Genomic DNA, 15,407 nt, shown 5'->3' with positions numbered 1-15,407 from the left:
GAATGTATGAACTACATAGATTGATAATGAGATTGAGTGAACTAGCATATGTGAAAGTGACATTGATATTTTGCATATAGTTTGTTGTGAAGTGTATGCATCATTGTTGCATTTTTTAGATGAAATATTTAGCTAGAACTGAATGCATTTACTTACATATAACTTATAAAAGATACTTAAGATAAGAAAAAATATGGTGCGGGATGAAACGTTTAGTTCTCTATTTTACTAATGCTTTGCATTTACTTGTATGAGCGATAAATTCAAAATATGCTAGTTTATGTGACCAAGGAACATATTATGTATGCTATCATTAATAGACCCAATGGGTATCCGAAACCCGGCTCGTACAGGTGCGGATATAAAATTCTACCCGCTAGACTTTGCCGATACTAGTATTCAATAAAATCTCCCTGAGGAATTCCTCGTCGGTCAAGTTGTCCTCAGGGGCGGGCCCAGGATTTGAAGTGTGGGTATTCAAATTTTCCTATGGTATAATTTTTTTTTAACATACTAGCTTACGGATTCATGACCCAAAAATCAAATGGGTCAAGTTGTCCTCGTCGGTCAAGTTGCCCTTAATACTACAGAACCCCAGCTGCAACCAGACGAAGCTGAGGAGCTCTCCTCCTCTGGCTAGCTGCGCCGCGAGCGTCTCCGGCCGTGCTTTGGTGGCGGCGAAGATTATGAGCTGCATCCACGCGTCCTTGATCTTCTCTAGTGTTTCCTTGCCTGGCTGCAGAGTATCAAGATCTTCGACACTACTTACCCAGCTGATTCCATCATTGTCTCCCCGACACCAGTCTAGCATAGCCACCGAGCTTCGGTCAACAGGCAGCAGGGAAGGGGAAGCAACCATGAGGTACATCATGTAGCGGGACAGCTTCCGGCAGTCCTCCACCAAAGCATTAGTGTCAGCTGCTTCATCGGCGTCCACATCTGATCTGGGATATGTGCTCAGGTGTACTCTCTATCCACCTTGATGTGCTCTCGGTCCAACAGCTTGCTGATCCAGAACAATTCTTCCTTTTCAACGCCAAATAATGTGGCCATCCTTATGACCATGGTCATGCATTGTTGACTAAATGACCTTGGTTTGTGTTGCTCACTGTCGTCCGCAATCCAACCATACAAGTTGTACTGTCCCATTGCATTGGACCACAGTGGCCTTTTCTCTGACCACCGCCCAATGAGGCCACTGGAAAAAAGAGACAAAGAAAGCCAGGCAAGCTTCTCATGCCTACGAGCCTTCAACCATGCCAAGGTCCATGGTGACGCCATGAGACTAATCAACCCACAAACTTCCAGGAAAAGCCCTCCGACAAATAATAAGTAGGTGATTGCTATGTCAACTCTGCTGTACCAGCCTCTGTCGCATGCAAGGAAGAACACTGTAAATGCAATCCATGAACATAAATGAGTCATGCAACGAAGTATAACGCCACCCCTTTTTCTAAGCACAAGAGCCTTGGTGTAGAGATCATCGTACATTATGCCAAGACCAATCTCCAACAGCTTGAGGTTCTGCTTCATGCAAGGAAATCTATAGATAAAAGTCCTGAACCGTACGTCTCCCATGCGAGAAACAAAAATAGAAAAGACTATTGGCATTGAACACACACCCAAGCAAACAGTGTCGTAATAAGTAAACTCTCTTTCCATAGTAAACTCTCTTTCCATAGGGCCAGAGAGTTTCTCAAAGATTTCAACCAGCCATGGAAAAGGCAACTGATACTGATCTCCAGTGGATTCCTCAAGGCTTCCAAACTTCCCACACCTGAGAGACCATATCCTTTCTCCGTACTTGATTACTCCCACTATAAACACAAATGTGCCTGAAACAAGAAGCCCCACATTGTGCCTTCCGATTGACTTCCAGAAAACATATGCAGCAAGAAAAACCTGCACCCCAAGATTCAACAAATGCCTGTGCCACAAGCTGTTGTCCTCCATGGCAAAAGCGGTGATTGTGTCCTGTCCGCCGAGGTGGACGAGGAGGAAGGGTGCCCAGAAGAAAGCCAGTGGGTGGGCATCCACGTTTCTTGAGAGGTAGCCAAGGGCATAAACTGCTACCATGTCTGCTCCCAAATACGCTAGCCAAATGGAAAGCCTGACGTGCAATTTGATGTTGTGCCGGCGTAGGCCACCAGTAAAGAAGAGGAACAGCTGTATCGCAAAACATAGAAGCACTAGCAGCCGAATCTCCCAGTCATAATAGAGCCTGACCAAGTTCTCCATTGTGCACAAGATTCCTATCTCTAGGACCACCTGTTTCTAACAACAAGGTATATATAATGAGTTAGGTTTGCTTTTTTTAGATTAAAGTTAGGTTTGATTTTAATATAACAGTAATAAACCTTTTTAAGACTACTATGGTTCAATACAATTGGATTTGGCTCCATGTCTGAATATATATCAAAATTATGCCAAATAGATATGGACTTAGCTCATACGACAAGAACTTTGTAATTACCTACTTTTTTTTACCCGCAAAAAAACATATGAGTAGTGTCATAAACCTAGACTTATCCTAGCTGTATATTTAGATCAGATAAAAATAAATGAAGGATTTAAAAGCAAAATTTTAATCTGAAAAGGATAAATAAAGGATGTTGGGACATCTTAGCGCACCATTTTATTAATAAATTAATCCATTTATCGCGACATTTTTCTGAGATGTTTAATTATTACATCATTTTAGGTGTCGTATGTATGAGCAGAACTTTTTAATTTTTATTACAAAATTATCTTTAATTACAAAATAATGCTCTAATCTTGCGAAATACCAAAACTAGGTCCCTTTGTCTGCCCAGCAGACGAAATCTAAATTTCGTCTACCAAGAGGATGAAAATATGATATTTCATCTAATGAGGTGACGAAATACAATATTTTTGTCCTATCGTTGGATGAAATCTAATTTCGTCGAAGCAGTGGACGAAAATGCATGAAAAAGATAATTTTTGTGGGGCCTGCATGATGAAAACTAGATTTGGTGTACTCCCGCCATACTCAAAATAATTGATGTTTAGGACAGCGACACGGTCTCCAAAACACAACTTTGACTTCTTATTTCTCTAAAACTATTTATCAAAAAGTGATATATGTATACTTTTATAAAAGTATTTTTCAAAACAAATATATTCATATAATTTTTACATTTTCAAACTCCACAACTTGAGAGTTATTCATGATTTATATTCTCAAGGTTTGACTCAAACTTTGTCCAAAACGTCAATTATTTTGGTTATGAAGGGAGTCCCGGTTAGACGAAATCTAGTTTTTGTCCAATTGGTAGACGAAATCTAGTTTTCGTCTTGCCGTTGGACAAAATTTAGTTAGCTTATCTATATCCAGCAGCTCTAAGTTCTTGTTTTTGAATTGAAATTTGAACACCTTTCTGATGTTTTGCACAAAAACAAATGGTACATTTTTGTAGTCCAAAGTTCCCTGTACTTAGGCACAATTTTTTGGCCAAAGATTTTACCTAAAGTTTTTTTATATACATCCAAAATGAGCCACTTGGATAGATGAAATCTAGTTTTCATCATAAAAATTATTTTTTCCATGCACTTTCCTCCACTGGTCCGATGAAATTAGATTTCGTCCAATGGTTGGACGAAAATGCTATATTATGTTCATCCTCTGGGTAGGCAAAATCTAAATTTCGTCTACTGGGCAGACGAGAGGGATCTAGTTTTGATGTTTCGCAGGATTGGAGCATTATTATGTAATTAAAGTATAATTTCATATTAAAAATAAAAAATCTATATGAGCATGTATACTTAAGCTCAGTGTAAAAAATAGCACACTATAACGCCAAAATAGTGCCGCTATAGTGGCCAGAAGTAGCTGTCGCGATGCTCATTAGCGTGCTATAGCGCCGAATAGTGCCGCTATAGCGGTGAAATAGCGTTTTGGTCAAGCTCCCGCTAAATTCTATAGCCCGCGATTTTAAATGCTGCTTTGAGCCTACCCATACCTACTTCTTCAAGGACCTATTTACATTTATAAGAAACATACAAGGACCAATATATTCTTCCTTAAGTTTGACGAGCTTAGGTAATTTGTATTTTAGGAAGAGTCAGTCCTTGCTTACTCTTGTTTGTAGATGATTGAAGCATGCGTGCACTCTTCGATTGATCTATATGCTATATACATGTCCCTACTTTCTTTCTCATATGTAGCAATATGGGTGCAAATGGTTGACCCTTAGGTGCACGTCCAACCCTTCTTAGTTCAAATATTTGTACTACTTCTTCAAAATAGGATCTCATTTTGAAAAAAATAGTATAAATATTTGAACTACAAAGGGTTAGAGGTGCACCTAAGAGTCACCCATTTGCACCCCTATGTAGCAATTTAGATACATAAAACATATGATTGGTTTATTCTTGCAGTATACTGTCGACATTAAAAGTTGTTTATGGTTATAAACTAAATTACCTTTAGGTAACAATATATTTCTTGTCAGATGGCAGCACTAGAGGAAATAATATAATAATGGATCTGAGATATATAAAATTGATCCAAATATTGTGCTTACCTTAGCTTTGGATGAATAATAATGCTTCCTCTACTTTTAGCCAAATGCCAAGTGTTTCAGGTTAGCTTTGGCTTGTGGAACTCCACCAGCTTCTGAACAGTCTTAATATAGTCCCAGCATTCTCTTCTTGTGAATATATAATGCAAAGAGTACTGAAGAAGAGCTTTTTTTTTTAGAGATGCTGCTCTTTGGCTGTATGCATCTATGCAAGTCCTTTAATGTATGTATACGTTTCTTGGCGTATGAGTAAGGTGAGGTTAGATATGCCTTTCCTACCTATGCCATCCATGAGCCTGTACCTGCTTTATTCGGAAGGAAAAGTTGTTGCAATGACTTGCATGCTTCCGTGCTTCCATCTTGACACTCTGAATAACGGACAGCCATGAAGAGCAAGCATAATGGTCGAGAATTGAGGGCCCACATGTTGGTGGCACCGAGTTCCTTTGGTTACTGCGGAGGAACCAGTGCCGGGGTAGCATTACTCTTGCCCCATGACACACGCTCAGTGCTATTGAATTAAGGCCAGCCTTGCTCCTTGAGTCATTCAACACTCCCAGCCAGCAAAAATATGTGGTTGTAATGACCGTACCCATGTAGTTCCGGAAATCCAAATTGTCTGATTTCATCAAATCTTTGTAGCGAAAATCTGCACAAAATATCTAGAATTTATGAATTCCAATAATTATAAGATAGTAATAATGGGGGATTCTGTATTATTCAGAGCCAACTCACTAGATTAGATTTTGAGCGTTGCTATTTCAGAATATCACTACTACAAAAACAATTTATAGGAACACTCCATATTTTTTTAGAGGCGGGTCAAAAAAACAGTCTATTCCTATAAATAAATCGAGACTACTGTAGCATCCCGTCCCTAAAAATCAATTTGTAGAGACGGATGATGGGATCACCCGCCCCTAAAAATGAACACCATTTTTAAGAGCTGGTGATGAGATGACCCGCCCCTACAAATGTCATTTCTAGGGGTGGGTCACAATTCATCCACCCCTAAAAAATTTGAATCAAATGCGCGGGCTTAAAAATATTCACTCACTGCAGTCTGTAGCGGCAAGCACAAGACGCGCGGACAACGACACCTTTCTCCTCCCTTGTCCTCTCTCTCTCGTCCCTCATCCTTATCTCTCCATCTCCATCCCGTCTCCCACGGCAACCACACACCTCCTTCGATCCCTTGTCCTCTCGCCTTCTCTCCTCTCTCTCTCCTCCTCCCCTACTGCTCCGTTGAGAGCGGCGGGCGCCACAACCGTCCCCTGCAGCCCGCGAGTGCGGCGGACGCGCGGCCTCCCCTGCGACCCTGTCGAGTGCAACGGGTGGGCGGGAGTGGCGGCCTAGCGTGGCGGCTAGGCGGTCACTACAAGAAAAGGCGGCAGCACTAGTACCGGCGGGATTGGAGGCCTAGCGTGGCGGCCAGGCAGTCTCTACAAGAAAAAGCAGCACTGGTACCGGCTGACCATTTAGTACCGGCCGCAGCAACCGGTACTAAGTGCTCCATTCAGATAAGTGCACCTCCGTAGTCACAAGAATTCAAACCCACAACCTCCTGTCTCACGTGTAGTTTTCTTACCATCCCACTTACGAACCCCATGTGGTTCAGTGGAGGATGCTTTTCTTTTGAATAACCCGTGGAATACCATTTAGTACCGAACCAAGACATCGGCCGGTACTAAATGTCGCCTTTTAGTACCGGCCGGTGTCTTGGCCCGGTACTAAATGACCGCGCCACTTTAGTACCGGACCAAGACACCAGCCGGTACTAAAAGATGACATTTAGTACCGGCTGGTGTCTTGGCCCGGTACTAAAGTGGCACCGGGAGCGTTTAAATTGGACCCGGTATTAAAATGACTCGGGGGCGACTTTAGTACCGGACCAAAAGTTAACCGGTGCTAATGTGCAGGGACAAATGCTCATTTTTCTAGCAGTGGGTGGCAGACTGGACGAGCGGTGGTGGGCACGTGGCCTCCCCCTCGGTCCCGTTGAGCGCGGCGGTCGTGCGCGAGTGGTGGCCTGGACGAGCGGCGGTGGCCGGCGCACGGCCTCCCCCTGAGGCCCCATCGAGCGCGGTGGGCAGGAGGGAGTGGCGGCCTGGACGAGCGTGGCGACCGAGCTACGGCGACCGGGACGAGCGGTGGCGGGATAAGCGGCGGCGGGATGCACGGCCGGACACGGGGTGGCGACCTAGCGCCGGACGGCCGGTGCGGGTAATTTTTTATTTTTTAAATCAGTTAGTAGGGGCGGGTGACGCCGTGACCCGCCCCTAGAAATTTATTTGTAGGGACCGGCGCCTTACCCGCTTTTACAGGCACCATTTCTAGCTGCAAGAGGTAGGAGCGGGTACTGCGCCCATTCCTACAAATATATTTTTTTCTGCCCCTACAAAGCATTTATGTAGTAGTGTATGGGAATATGAAAATCATTAGCGATCATGTATAGAAGTTTAGTGATAGAACTATTGTGAATCATTTATTACAGGTGATCAACACCAGGAACCGCCACTGGTGGTTGCTTTCCGAAAGGACTTCACGTCCTGATCAATACAATACAGAGATTTACTTCTTCTCATTTTGTATGTGTATCTGTTTTTGTAATTTGAGTATTTCTGCTCTTAACAAATATTGTACACTCTACTGACTGTACATGGTTGTTTTTTTTTTGAAAAGCTTGCACTGTACATGGTTGTGGAAAGGAGAAAACAGTGGAACATATATATGGGAAGAAATCTACACCGTCCCCCCCCCCCCCCGCCCCCTCCCACACCCCCTCCAAAAAAATTATGGTTGGACTATTTAACCTCTCCAACTTTGCAAAACCGTGTACTTAGCCCACATAGTTGGTTTTGCGTACCATTTTTAGCCATGTGGTATGCTGAGATGGGTAGAAACGCTGAGTTGGGCCTACTAACACGTGGGGCCCGCTTGTAGGTCAGATGCTAAGTTAGCCCACGCCCCACGCTCTAATTTTTAGCCACACATCGAAATAGCGCCAAATTCCTTTGGTTTGGCCAATCAAAATCATAAACAAACCGTACCATAAGAGCAAGTATATTAGAGCCGTCTAACATAGGCAATCTTATACAATAGCACATAATCTTAAGATGACTTAACAGACAACATACACCTTTATCTATAATAGGTGGTATTTTTTTGTCTCGCAATAGTATTTTGAGTGAAAAAAATAATATTTTGAGTAATATGACAACAATAGCTTGTACAATGATGAGAAAGCGATCTCATAATCCTTAATTTTAGTTGATGAGGCAGTCTCTTCTCCCCTCTCTTCTTCATATCATAAAAATTTGATGTCCAACTGTAGGAGATAACCTATAAAATTATTAACATGTAGTAATGTACTTATCTTAAGAGCACATTTAGATGCAACCCCTTCACGACCGGAAAACCAATGCCGAGTGCCTAATGGTTTGCCATGTGCATTCCACTGGGCACTCGGCAAACATTCTTTTTGCCGAGTGCTGCCAAAAATACTCGGCAAAATAAAAGCACTGGACAAATATGGCCTTTGCCGAGTGTTTTTTTTCTTTTATACTTGGCAAAATATACTTTTGCCAAGTGCCTGAAATTCAACACTCGGCAAAGAGCTTCTTTGCCGAGTGCTGGGCAAAAGACACTCGGCAAAAATAACTTTGCCGAGTGCTAAACAAAAAGCACTCGGCAAATAACAACTTCAAAGTATATTTTGAAGCAGTAAATTAATTCAAATGAAAAAGTATTCAACTACAAAGTTGTATAACTTCTCAAGATATACAACTTTTATTTTGATCATTTCTTCATTCGACAAAGCGATAGTAATGTTGTTCATAAAATCTAGATCTCTTGTATAGTTTTCTGAAACTAGAAAATAGATATATAACATTTGTGAACAACGTTACTATCTCTATATCAGATGAACAAATGATGAAAAAAAAGTTGTAGATCTTCAGAAGTTGGACAACTTTGTAGTTGAACACTTTTAAATTTGAATTAGTTTTGCCAACGAAACCTACGTTTGTATTTTTCAAATTTGAAATTCAAATTTTGTAAACAACCTCAGATGGGAAATAGCCAAAATGACAGTTGTAGATCTCGAAAAGTTATGAAACTTTGTAGTTGACAACTTTTTGATTTGAAATCATCTTGCTAACGGAAATTATGCTTGAACTGCTCAAATTTGAAATTTGATTTTTTTTAAAGTACATCGGATGGGGAAACAGCCAAAATGAAAGTTATATATCTCAAAAAGTTATGAAACTTTGTAGTTGACAACTTTTTATTTTGAAATCATCTTGTCAGCGAAAACTACATTTCAATTTCTCAAATTTGAAATTTAAATTTAGTAAGACCTCGGATGGGGAAACAACCAAAATGGAAGTTGTACAAAAATTAAGAAATTTTTGTAGTTTATAACTTTTTCATCTGGATTCATTTAGCGCTTCAAATAGTCATTTTAATACCGGCTGAGTATAGAATAACAGGAACCGGTATGGTATATAGATATAAAGACTTGTGTGGTGCAGTGGTTAAAGGAGGGAACATGCAAAGCCGAGGTCGTGGTTTTGAATCCCACCATCCGCGAAGTGCGTGAAAATTGCTACGGCAAGTGGCTGGTCAATAGGGTCCTTCTCAAATTAAAATACTTTTTTACTATTTTTAAAATTGATTTTCTTATTTTTTGGAAAATTCTTTGCCGAGTATTTATTTTGGCACTCGGCAAAAGGCTCTTTGTCGACCAACTATTTGCCGTGTATTTTTTGCCGAGTCGGCAAAGGCTTTTCTGGGAGCTTTTCAGCTTTGCCAAGTGCCCATTGCGCTTGGTAAAGCCGGTAGTGCTTACTCCGAGTCAGCAAAGTGTTTGCTGGGAGTTTTTTAGGCTTCCTTGGCATTGCTTACTGGTATTGCCAAACCGTTCGCTGGCGCCCGACCAAAATTAGCGTTACATAGAAATGAAATGTGTTGTCGGCACGGCGGGAGTCAAAAGTGATCGACCGAATCACTGTCTGGATCCAAACTCAACACTAGCACTCCCGATCAACGATCAACTACTAAAACTGGCGTTGGAATACTTTATTTTCTTGTGCACAAGAATACCTTCGGAATGTACTAGATCTTTATACCACTGGAAAAAAATGATGTTTGTGCAAGGGGCGAACAGACAGCTATTACCTTACCTGGAGAAGAAGAACAAGCTGCACGCAAATATTACCTTTTCTGTTTGGGCATCCAAGCATCCCCCCCCCCTGTTTTATGATTTTGGTTAGCAAGTGGCGTGGTGAAGCAATATCGCGCGGCGCGTGGCATTTAAATTTAAATTTAAATAAATAATGAGCAAACAATACCTATTATTATTTTTTTAGATTACACAGTACAACTCAGACACTCACAACACATGCAGACTCACACTTCTATGAACACACATACGCAAACCCTACCCCTATGTGCATCTTCGAAGATTGAGCCGGCAAATCCTCAAGATTGACGAAGTCACCACAAGCGCCGCGCCTACCAATGAATGTACAACGCCGTTAAATCTCAAAATATTCGCTCCCATGAGGAGTCGAACCGAGAACCTCAGTGCTACCGAGGCTCTTGTAAACAATAGCCTACCGACCCTTTCGCAACAATACCTATCGTTATGAAATTCGACAACCGGCGGCCCAGCATCACGCTAAAGTTGCGGCCCACCCTGGTGGTGGGCCAAGCTCGCCCGTCCGCTGATGGCCCACAGGCCCGCGGGCGCCGTTACGATCGGTTGGACCCAACACCACGTCATGTCAAGCCATTGCCGACCGACCCTTCCGTTCTATCCTCGCCGCCGCCACCGCGCCGCCGCCTCGTCTCTCTTCGGAGCCTCCTCGTTCCCGCGCCCTCCCTCCCGCGCCGCCGCAGGTACGGCCCCCCACTTCCTCCTCGCGCGCCCCTCCTCGGGTTGGCTGGGAATCGCCTCGCAATCGCTCCCCGCGGGCGCCGATTTCCAGTTAGGGTTTAGTCCCCCCCCCCCCCATTTCGCTGCCACGGGGCTGCGATTGCGTGCGGGTGGGCGCCTCCCTCCACCCGCTGAGGCTTGTCCATTCCGGCTGGATGCGGATTGGTACGCGCCCCGGGGGTTGGCAGGGCCCCGGAATCTGGTTACCGGAACTACCGCCGCCTTGCGGAGAGATTTGCGGCCATTTTGGGGGCATGACTTCCGTCCTTTGTGCCCCGACCCTGTTTGATTGTTGTTTGCCCGCTTTGCTGGTCGCTACTCAATTTTTGTTCGGGATCATTTATCACTTGTGCCTCGCTATTCAATCAGGGGGGAAGCTAGGGCCGATACCCGGAGGATGCGCCACTGGTGTTGTAGTATTAAGGGATACAGATAGCCCTATACGTAACCGGCAATATGAACTTTTTGAAAATCACAGATTGCGACAAGCATTGCTACCTGGACAACTATGTCAGTATGTCGGATTCCGGCACCCGTGTCGGATTCCAAATGGGTTCGTGGCATGTCCCTGAAAAAGTTGCCGAATCAGACACCTGCACCCGGGTCGGAAGCCGACACCCAACTCCTGTGCCCATGTAACACTGCCCATTTGACAACTACTTGTATATGTGCTCTTATACATAAATAGAAACATAAGGCGACACATGGCACTGGGGGCTAGCTCAGATGTAAGCGGAAATGCATGACACATTCTGCTTTTTTGTGCACCAAGATGTTGGGTGGAGCAACGTGGCTGACTGGGCCGTAGTACGGCTGATGCTGGAAACATGCCTTTGCAGTAAAGAAGGGGTTGGGAGGTAATAAATAGTCAAAATGAGCTGGTAACCAGTACGATTCATCGATGATTTGGGCGTATCTGCACCACCTTGGCCCTACATAGCTTTACCCTGAGTGCAACGATGGCTTCTTTCTGTCCCTTATTTGGTACTCAACTCATTAAGCATTAGTACTTCTTTAAATCAGTGAAACAATTGCCTTCACATTTAGATTAATTTTGAAATAAAGATTACTCTGTTTCTTTTATATTCTTGTTACCGGCATTGTCTTAATTTGCATCATGCAATTTTGACTGCTCACAACTTCAGTAGAAATGGTTTGGACATTGAATGTCTACCTGAAATTGGTTACTCCTGTCGGATATCTTCTCACAGTTTTTACTATGCTGTGGTCATTCATTTTACTGTTACTATTCATCCATTGTAGGCAAAAGCTTCCTCCAGTTATGCATCTTGGCCTTGTTCTCTACTGCAGGTTAATCACAGGTTGAAGCTAAATTTTATGCCTTATTGTTTGATCTGAAGGTGAAAAAGGATTACCAAGATTTGTTCTATAGGATAAAGTTTTCTCAGCTAGTTGCCTGACATTGGAGATTCCAGTGGTGGTTGTATACCTTGAAAGGAATTCTTTGTAAATTCCCCCTTGTATCTGGTTTTATTAGCATCATTATTTATCTGGCATTGGGCAATCATGTCAGAGAGCGAGTTAGCAGTAATAAAACCAGAGGTACATTCCCTTTTGCACACCTTAATTTTGACCTTTTTGTTTTCTGCTAATCAGAGGTAAAAAGTTGGATCCATATATCTGGTTTGGGCCTAATTCAAGTTTATTGGTGAACTCTTAACAGGCATTGAAGACTTATATATGGCTTCAGTGCTTTGATGGTTCCATACAGCAAGTGGAGGAGGAAGTTGCGATGTTCTGTCCTATGATATGTCGGGAAATAGTGAAAAATGGGACAGGATCATCTAAAAATCATGCTATTGTCCTCCCAGAAAGAGTTAATCCGGCAAGCTTGAGTTTGATTCTTGACTATTGTCGGTTTCATCAGGTCCCTGGACGCTCAAACAAGGTTTGCAACAGTTTGTAATTTTCTTGAAGATTTTTTTTGGACTATAATTTCTCCAACATATCTTAGTAGGGATTTCCTTAATTTGCAGGAGCGCAAGTCATTCGATGAAAAGTTTGTCCGGATAGACACAGAAAAACTCTGCAAGTTGGCTTCTGCAGCCCTCGGTCTACAGTTAAGGCCACTAGTTGATCTTACTTGTGGAGCACTTGCTCGAATCATAGGAGGAAAGACACCCGATGAAGTTCGAGATATATTTCATTTACCAGATGACTTGACAGAGGTAAGAGTACCATTTATATTCTCAGATATGAAAAGCTCATTTGATCTTCTGATTATAATTCACCCCTCTGGAGTTCAAAAACCAAACATCATCACAAGAGCAGAGAGATAAAGCAGATTTTTTTTTCATTTGAGACAATGACACTTCCAATACTTATTTGTGAAAACTTATTGTCACTCAGGAAGAGAAATTGGAGCCACTAAAAAATATAAATGATGATCCTACAATTCGTTTATTGAACCGGTTGTATGCAAAGAAGCGGAAAGAACTCCAGGAGCGCCAGAAACTGAAGGTATTTATGGCTGAATCTATGCAGTGTGTTCAATGATATTTCCCTCATTGACCTGGATGTGTTCTAGTTTTATGTTGGTTTCTGACGTTCGCTTTATTTCAGGATGTTCAAACACAGGAAGAGCAAAAGGATGAGAGATCTTTGGATGAATTACTTTGTTTTATAAATGGTGATGGAGGTTAGTGATTATATTGAATATTTAAGCATTTTGCCACAGAAACTACAAAAATATCTGGTGTTCCGTGTTTGCACTACGTTTGGTATCCTGTCCAGTGTCCATTGCACAAAATGATGTCCTACAGTGAATAAACCTTTTGTGTTTTCCAGCAATTATAAGTTATTTTGGTTTCTTTAGAGAAAAATTGTAAATATTTGAGTATAATGGCAAAAAAATGCACTAGAATTTAATCTGTTCACCATTTGACCATTACTTTCTGTGCTGTTTAATATTGAGCAGTCATAAAACCACAACAAAAATTTTGTCCCGGACTGAACATATTAAGCTACTACACATGAATTTGATAGCAGTTTTAGCAGTAGTTTGGCACTGACATTAAAGTGGATGTATATGATTATTTGTGGGTTAAGCATAACAATATTATCTTGTCACGACCTTTTGTAGAGTCAGGGTTTATGGTGGTATTTTCTCCATCAAGTTTAATACAATATTTATTGGTAGACTGCTTCATTAGATTAAAGGAAATTTGAACTAGGCACTGCAGGAGCATGTGATTATTTTAGTCTGCTGTAAGATTGATAATCTATTCCCCTAACGTCCACAAGCCAGCAAAAGCATGCAACACAAGAACTTCTTCCATGAGTTCTTTGTTTTTTTTTGTTAAAAAATTCTTAGGTTTCATGTAACCATTTTACAGATTCCAGGGGCGGGAAAGCTGCTAAAAATAAGAGAAAGACTAAAAGAAGAAAAGATCAAGCTAAGAACCCCGCAAAAGCGAACTCTGAACCTGTAAATAAGGTTAGAGCTCCAGTCTCTTTTTCTCTTGGGTGTAACTTTATATAGAATATAGTATTCCTTACATAATTTTTTTGGTAGTTCAGGAGGGAGCTAGCTGTGTGGTTCCGCACAAAGCAGACAGTGGTAATATTTCTGGGCTTCCTTGCCGAAGGCCAGATTTGGAGGGTGATATTGAGTACCCCTTTGACGATGCTGAACTCGATGATGGACTTGATCCTGCAATGAGGGAAGAGATTGATAGGTGAGGACATGAGATTTCTTATGGGTGCATGCATGTAGGCTCCTTTTTTGTCCTATTAGTCTATTCCTAAATTGTAAAGCATTTTGTTGACCCCGAAAGTCAAGAAATATGATTTTTGGGCTGGAAATTCATGGATTCTGTAAAATACTGCTATCCGTCATTCGATCCAACTTCTGTCTGTATGTGGAGTTGTTGCTTGTGTCTATCATTTGATTCAGGCTGTGTTTAGGACGCTATTAAACCATCTACTGTTGACATGCATGAAACTGCCCTGTTCTGAAATAATAAGCCTTGTTCTTGACATGCAGAGAAGTGGCGGACTTTGCGATGAAGTTGAACTTGGTTTGGCCTGAAAGAATGCGTTTGGACCAGGACCAACGGATGGAGTCGCATGTTGGTGCGCAGTGGTAAATAGTTCTCGCAGACTTCTCTGTTAGTTTTTCTGCATAGGATTATCTTGATGAGGTTTTTTGCTGTTAGAGTGGAGGCGGAAAACCTTAGGCAGGGAGGAGTTTTGTTCGAGAGAAACACAGGACGGCATTGCAAGCAGCAATAGTTTGTTCTGTGAGTTGTATGTTCCCTGCTTTTCATCAAGAAAGTAGTGTCCAACCTGTGTTTACCCCCAGAAAAGAAGTGGAGTGACTTGTGAGTGTAAACCAGAAGTTTTGAACCTATGTATGTTCATTAATTTTGACAGGAACTATCTTTATGAATAATTACAAGGGTAAAAAATGCCGTGTCTTGGAAGTTGGTGAAAATAATTGTGCTGGTTGCTTCATATGCATCATTTTCCTGCAGTTGCTTGTGATATAGGCTCTACATTTGTTTTAGCCCATTGGAGTTTGGCCTGTTAGGGTTCCGGGGTACTCATGAGGCGTCAAAACTCATGATATGAATGAAGCACAACGCTCCTGGTTCTATTTTTGTTTTAGCCCCATACATATTACTTACGTAACTGTTGTATACTCTTGACTCCTGTTCGTGGAGTGATGACCTCGATGGGTCTTATTCTCTTATATTTTCCACATGTACATAGCATACATAAATAAAATGCAAGAGAAATTCATTACATGTCACCAAAAGTGGCCAAGTTTTGCTAAATTGCGCTCAAATTGTGTGCCATGACCAAAGTTCACAACAAATATTGAAACATAGGCGGCCCAGATTGCTTTCAGGACTGTCGTATGCTCCTGACTCCTGGTAAGGATCTGATGACCTCGATTGGTCAAA

General features: G+C 42.0%; 2 protein-coding genes across 3 annotated transcripts; one reads left to right on the top strand and one right to left on the bottom strand.

Annotated features, from left to right (window-relative positions):
• Positions 1-957: 957 nt before the first annotated feature.
• LOC120713240 lies at positions 958-4,635 on the bottom strand. The gene is made up of 2 exons (XM_039999233.1): positions 4,545-4,635; positions 958-2,274 (listed from the first exon to the last, which is right to left on the bottom strand). Exon 2 carries the CDS (start codon positions 2,236-2,238, stop codon positions 958-960), a length of 1,281 nt encoding a protein of 426 aa, XP_039855167.1. The 5' UTR covers positions 2,239-2,274; positions 4,545-4,635.
• Positions 4,636-10,311: 5,676 nt separating this feature from the next.
• Positions 10,312-14,955, top strand: LOC120711763 (SKP1-like protein 21). 2 transcript variants are annotated; one of them, XM_039997401.1, is made up of 10 exons: positions 10,312-10,442; positions 11,791-12,042; positions 12,164-12,388; positions 12,477-12,668; positions 12,850-12,960; positions 13,063-13,138; positions 13,836-13,936; positions 14,020-14,177; positions 14,486-14,584; positions 14,658-14,955. In XM_039997401.1, coding segments are annotated over exons 2-10 (999 nt in total). In that variant the 5' UTR covers positions 10,312-10,442; positions 11,791-12,006; the 3' UTR covers positions 14,659-14,955. The 2 variants fall into 2 exon arrangements, with proteins under 2 accessions (XP_039853335.1, XP_039853336.1); XM_039997402.1 differs by lacking the exon at positions 10,312-10,442 and having other exon boundaries at positions 11,783-11,801; positions 11,873-12,042.
• The last annotated feature ends 452 nt before the right edge of the window (positions 14,956-15,407 follow it).

This window comes from Panicum virgatum, chromosome 6K (assembly GCF_016808335.1).
Source record: "Panicum virgatum strain AP13 chromosome 6K, P.virgatum_v5, whole genome shotgun sequence".
Classification (NCBI taxonomy): Eukaryota; Viridiplantae; Streptophyta; class Magnoliopsida; order Poales; family Poaceae; genus Panicum; species Panicum virgatum.
This window is presented reverse-complemented; position numbering and strand designations above follow the sequence as displayed.

Excerpts from the sequence above, each read along its gene's own strand:
- LOC120713240 (XM_039999233.1), bottom strand. The coding sequence starts at position 2,238 with ATGGAGAACTTGGTCAGGCTCTATTATGACTGGGAGATTCGGCTGCTA.
- LOC120711763 (XM_039997401.1), top strand. The coding sequence starts at position 12,007 with ATGTCAGAGAGCGAGTTAGCAGTAATAAAACCAGAG. Across the intron at positions 12,389-12,476 it reads TCCCTGGACGCTCAAACAAG|GAGCGCAAGTCATTCGATGA; the intron begins GTTTGCAACAGT and ends CTTAATTTGCAG. Across the intron at positions 12,669-12,849 it reads TACCAGATGACTTGACAGAG|GAAGAGAAATTGGAGCCACT; the intron begins GTAAGAGTACCA and ends ATTGTCACTCAG.